This window comes from Carassius carassius, chromosome 1, assembly GCF_963082965.1.
Source record: "Carassius carassius chromosome 1, fCarCar2.1, whole genome shotgun sequence".
Classification (NCBI taxonomy): Eukaryota; Metazoa; Chordata; class Actinopteri; order Cypriniformes; family Cyprinidae; genus Carassius; species Carassius carassius.
Genome location: NC_081755.1, coordinates 28,711,243 through 28,717,242, shown reverse-complemented (window position 1 = coordinate 28,717,242; position 6,000 = coordinate 28,711,243). Strand labels below are relative to the sequence as shown.

Genomic DNA, 6,000 nt, shown 5'->3' with positions numbered 1-6,000 from the left:
TAATGAATGCATGTTCACATTTATTCTAGAGTTAAAGGATATCTTACTCCCGATTTCTCTCAACATGAGGCCAGGACTGCTTTCAATCAATAACTGGGAAGAAAGTAACTGGCATTACTTATTACTTTACTAGTTACTTGAAAAAAGTAATCTGATTACGTAACTGCGTTACTTGTAATGCATCGACCCCAGCACTGGACACTAGTGTAAAAAAAAAAACATCGGTTCAGATGCACATTATTTAATACACATAATTCATATCATGCAGCTTAATTATAGTGATCATTTTTATCATTTGATTGGTATGTTTGAATAAATTTAAAAACTCATCTTTTGAGAAACTCTCAATTGTGGTTTCAAACATGGTTTCACTCTGCCACCTTGATGTCAAAAGCTACCACTCCATGAAGAGAAAATCCTAGGTAGAAAGTCACATTCTCATTTGAATTTGGCAAGGAGGCAGAAAAAAGTGGAATGACTCTTATGTTGCTTTGATCGGATACCCGAACAAACAGATTTCCATTTTCAGTGTATCCAGTAACTCGTTTAAGCTCTTTTACAACGTCTGGGTTTGTCCACACTTCACCGCCTTGCCATTTGAGGCGTCTCTCACTGAGGGTTCCCTTGCAGAATTTTTCAATTGTGGTCTTGTGCACTATTTTATTGAGACCTCTTGCTTTTCCAAGGAAGAAGTGGGTGAAAATCCTGCCTTTTCTCGAGGAAGCAGATTTCATCTCAGTGTATTTTTGAAGTGCTTTTATTGCATTCATGACAACGTCACTTCTTGTATTGGTGGGCTCTTTGCCCATAGAGTCCTCTGGCCAAAATAAGAGTGATAGGAGCAGGTATGCAGTTTCTGGTAAGACAGTTTTCTTTACACTGCAAAACCGTCTGCTGAGATTTTGAAGTTCTTCAATGGAAAGAAGCTTTCCAGAGCCAGGTGAAGCACAAGAGAGTGCTATCTGACAGAAGATGAAGTTTATGAGCTCTGTCTGTTCGAGATCCTTGTTCAGGTCAGCTGGAAACAGGTTAATTATTTCCTCAAGCTTTGCTGCAGCTCTTCGCTTATTGTTATTAGAGAGAAGGTAAAGAATTGTTGTAAAATTGCCTCCTCCAAGTTGGAAAATTTTCATTTGTCTCATAAATGGGGAAACTATGTTTGCATCAGAAGACTCATCCTCCTGAATGTCATGAAAGAATAACTTGGCATACACAGCACTTTTCCTGAGGAGCCATCTTCTTGGATTATTGACCGTTTCAGGCTCTCCTTCAGCCAACTCCTCCTCTTCCTCAGAACTGAAATTCTGAAAGTGAGCAAGATCGTCAGAAATACATTCCAGAGCAAATCTGATGCTGTTTTTCATTCCTTTTAAAAGGCCATGAAACCTTTGCCAAGGTTTCTGTACTTCTTCTGGTATGTAGTCAGTGAGCAGGTAATCCATCAACTCCCTCTTTCCCTCTTTGGTAGAAAAAATGTCTACATTTGACAGGAGCTCAAGCAATCGGCATCCAATATCAACTTCCCCAAAATAAGAATTATTCAAGCAGACCATCTGTGACTGGGGGCATTTTTCAGATTCTCTAAAAGCAGTGATTCAGTGATTCAAGAGCAGTATTAATGATATCAGTGATGTCCTCTGGTTGAATATTAGCATTTTTCTTACATATGGCATCATGTTTACTGTAGAACCATTTTTTGTATACTTGTCCCAGTGTGTCAAGTATGTATATATGCTGTGGAAGATCAGATTTGGCTCTTTTAGCCCAAATCTCGGCTTCCTCAAAATTTTTGTTTTCATTTAGCAGCCGTGCAAGCTGTTGAGCAACAAATGCATCCTCATCAAAACGGGTGTAAGCTACATTTAAAAGCTCAATGGCTTTCTCCACATCTTCTGCCTCCCTAACATGCTCTATTAAGGGAGAAAACCAGCTGTCATTTGAATCTCCCTTGATTTTTTTAGTGCGTTTGATGAACAGATCTCTGACAAACCTTCGAAAGTCATCTCTTCCAAATCTGTGGTCAAACAGCACTTTGTCCTGAAGCAGACTCATTGCTATTTCACTTTGACTCTGATAACTGGAGAGCTGCTTCAGGATCTCCTTAGCTATCAAATGATGAATTATTCTCACAGAGGAGATATGAGTCTCACTAGATTTTAGCTGTATAAAAAAATACCTAGCCTGCTCACTTAAGGAATTTTCGAATGTCTGGTGTCGAACTTCATCAATCCATGTGGATTTTGGCAGTTTGGCCATTTTATCAAATTTGTCCAAGTGGACTCGTAAACCTAGGAATGCCTCACAGTGGGATACAGACAGGTATGAATTCTCAATGTGGCTGTTCAGTAGTGCTACAAATTTAATCAACTGTGTCTGAAGAGATGAATGATCAATTTCCTTCATCAGGTTTTCAACAAAGTCTGTGATGTAAGACTGTACAAACTCTTCACTCATAAGCACAAAAGTAAGTATAAACTCTGGTTCAAACTTCAGCTTGAGACTCCCTGCTTTCTTTGAGAAGAGCTTCTTTTCTGCTGCCGATAGTTTGTGTGTAACTCCAACTGTGCGTAACGGCAACGCTGTGCACATCCTTTCTGGATCAAGAGACCTTTTACAACAAAGAATGATGAAGCACAGTTTTGAAGGACTTATTTTCATTGTTGTGACTGCATTGCTTAATTCTCGTCTGAGGTCACCCTGATAGTCTGCATTGCAATCCTCTAGCAGCAGAAGCACAGGTAAACAGGCATTGTTGTCAATTTCCTTGTAATTCCAAAGCTGAATGGCATGTTCACAGACAGCCATGGCCTGGTAAGATTGCTTTACAACAGCACATCGCATTTTTTTCCTCCAGTTCCAGAGGATCTGTCAAGCCACTGTGCTTCCTCCACTACCAGGTTCATGATATATGTTGATGTTTTCAATGGACCGTTTTAATGAGTCACTCCGCTCAAGGTCTTCCAACATTTTGTTAATTTCTGCATATGCATCACGTTTGATGACCTCCCCACACTCATTTCTGTCAGCCAGCCACAAATTTACCCAATCAATTTTTCCTCCCTGATAGAAGTATTGTTCAATATTCTGTATTTGCTCTTGCCCCATGACATTCACATTTGTTTCGTCACACTGGTCAACACAGACTACTTCTAAGGAGTTAATACGGTCTATATCCACAGACTTTATAAAGCATACACCATTGTTTGACACAGGTAGACACCCATCCTGATGACTGGTAAGCAGATGGACTTGAATTGTAGCATCTATATGACTCATTGGCATACCAACAACACTGATTTGTTCAAGAACGTCTAGTGAACAAGACACTTGGGCAAGGCTTGACCATATCTTATAATTTTCCCTTGACTCTGAAATGATGATAATGTCCTCATGGCCGCTCATTTCTGCATAGAATTCATGGAAGGTGTCAACGAGGGGTTGTTCAACGTCAGATGTGAGAATGAAAATCACCACAAATGATCCTTTGGGAAGAATTTCATTACAGATAACACATACAGCTCTTTTCAACAGTTTCTTCTTGGTTTTGATCCAGGTTTTTTCATCACAAGGACTCTCACCTCCACTGTAATCACTTCGACCGTTGCAGAAAATCCAGCTTGTTCTGTCAAAGAGCTGTAACTTCTTGATTAAGTCAACTGTGTTCTCCCTATGATCATAATCTCGCAGGAAGTGCAGGTTTACAGCATGGCACTCTTTGTAATTGTGACAAAGTCCAGATGATTTGGAGTCAGGGTCATAATCAAATACACAAAATATATTCATTTGGGTAAGGAACTTGATGTTTTGCAGGTTTTCTTGATCAAATCTGTTTGACACAAGAATGTAACGCAATGTATTGTCCATGTATTTCTTCCCACGTGTCAGAAGAACCAAGAGTTTTCTTTCCAAGTCCTCTTTAAAATGAGCCTGTGCCTGATTCTGGTTGTTTTCTTCTTGTTCTCTCTTTTGGTCAAGGTCTTTGAGAGCTTGAATGAAACCAACAAGTTCATCCTCAGTAATGAATGGTGTATTTGGTCCAACTCTTTTATAATAAGCTTTGTGCTCATATTCAACCTTATTGGTTTTCTCGTTGAACTTTGGTATTCTGGCACCATACAGTTTATCCCTCACAATGTTCACCATGGGAACTACATCCACTTCCACAATCCAGTTTTGGGTCTGACGGTCTTTGTCAATTACTGGGATGAATTTTGGGGTCTTGATACACTTTCTGGCATCAGAATGATGTGTTGGAAAACAATTTTCAATGTACTCTAGAGCTTCTTCAAAGATCTCTTTGTCTTCAATAGGAATTCCAATGATCTCTCCATGTTTGTATGATGTTTTTATCTTGTCCATGACTCCAAAGTGGATCGTGCCATTTGCACGCATATTCATGCATGCACATGCAAACCGAATGACTTCATTAGCAAATTTGATCTTTAGCTTTCTTGGTTCTAATTTACAGGCATTTTCGAGTGATTTGTACTCATGGCATGGAGTGACCAGATTGTCTATTCCTGTCTCTGGTGGGAGTATGGCATGTTTAATGTAAGTGAAGTGTTCATCCTTATCATTAAATTTCCGATACCTACTCTGTGGCAAAGACACAGATGTTTCAGTTAAATACTTCAAATCACTTGATAATAAGGGTTGTTCAGGACTTGTGACGTCATTGGAAGGCACAACTTCATGTTTTGCTTCTTCTCTGTTTTCTCCTTTCTTTTTAATGGTTTTTGACTTCTCTGGTAACAGTTCATCTCTTTTACACAGCAAAAGCTGAATTTGGCCACCTCCCAGACCAAGTTTTTTTAAGAATGATTCATTAATATTTAGAAGAACAGGTCCTGTTACCTCTTCTGCCTTAAGTTTCTGTATGTGCTCTGGTTTAATCCCAATGTCCTGTAACCATGAGCTGACGTTGTCTTCATTCCAGTCTGAACAAGGTATGGAATATAACTGTCCTAAATTATTAATGTATATAGGAAACGGGCTCTCATAGGCAAATGTACATGTAAAGTGTTACAAAGGCAAATTAAAAGAACAATATTAGCATTTTCCCTGAACATAGAATATGCTCTATGGTTCTAAATTCATAAGAATTAGCTTATCTGAAGACTTTTTCTAATTATAAATACTCACCCATTCTGTGAGGAACATTCAAGAAGCACGTTTTAAAGTTTTTGTGCTATCAGTGCTGAAACAAAGAAAAAATTGTTTACTATATTTGAGCCATATCTATTTGAATGGTTTTATACTGCCAGGTGTAATTTTATTTAATAGTATAGTAGTAAGTAGTCACAAACAAAAAAGTTCACATAAAACAAACCTGAAATTGATTTGCTTTGAACAGTCTTAGTTTAAAGAGTTTTTTTTCAGGATGCATATCATTCTTGCTTTCTGTGTAACCTGAAGGATTGGAAATAAAATATTAATAGAAGAAATACTTTGATCAACCGGTTCAACTTTCAACTAATCATTTGCTAATGCAATAGAAATGTTAGGAGCATGAGGCAAATCAAAACTTCTTTCAAACAGTGGTACCTGCAATCAACCATCTACATATGTTTGTCATGGTTCACAGAATACTTAAGAAAAGAGCAAAAACAACATACTTACATTAGCTCAACCAAAGTCCCTTTCAAATAAAGTCTGTTCACTTGGTGGCCATATTTGCCATGCCTCTGGGCAGCTATTCTGGGCAGCTATTTCGGGCAGCTATTTCGGGCATCCAAGACCAAGTCCTATCTAAATGAATGGTGAATTCTGAAATCTTAAAACCTGCCCCGTGAAATCACAATTAAATTACCTACTTCAAATCAGCAACAAAATCTGAAATTAACTGCCCTGTGAATGTTGTTCCTTATCCTCAAATAGATTTTTTTTTTTAAAGCTAATTTTTCAAGCTAGACCAGCCAATGCACATGTGCAGTTACACCATAATGGGCATTTTTAACAGATGGCATTTTTCCTTGAAACAAATTTCCATCTTTTAGATGC

General features: G+C 38.3%; 1 protein-coding gene across 1 annotated transcript; it reads right to left on the bottom strand.

Moving 5' to 3' along the window:
* Positions 1 to 5,816, bottom strand: LOC132144263 (sterile alpha motif domain-containing protein 9-like). The gene is made up of 4 exons (XM_059555046.1): positions 5,620 to 5,816; positions 5,330 to 5,409; positions 5,143 to 5,197; positions 1 to 4,937 (listed from the first exon to the last, which is right to left on the bottom strand). The coding sequence occupies exons 3-4, from the start codon at positions 5,144 to 5,146 to the stop codon at positions 2,869 to 2,871; spliced, it is 2,073 nt and encodes a 690-aa protein (XP_059411029.1). The 5' UTR covers positions 5,147 to 5,197; positions 5,330 to 5,409; positions 5,620 to 5,816; the 3' UTR covers positions 1 to 2,868.
* Between the last annotated feature and the right edge of the window lie 184 nt (positions 5,817 to 6,000).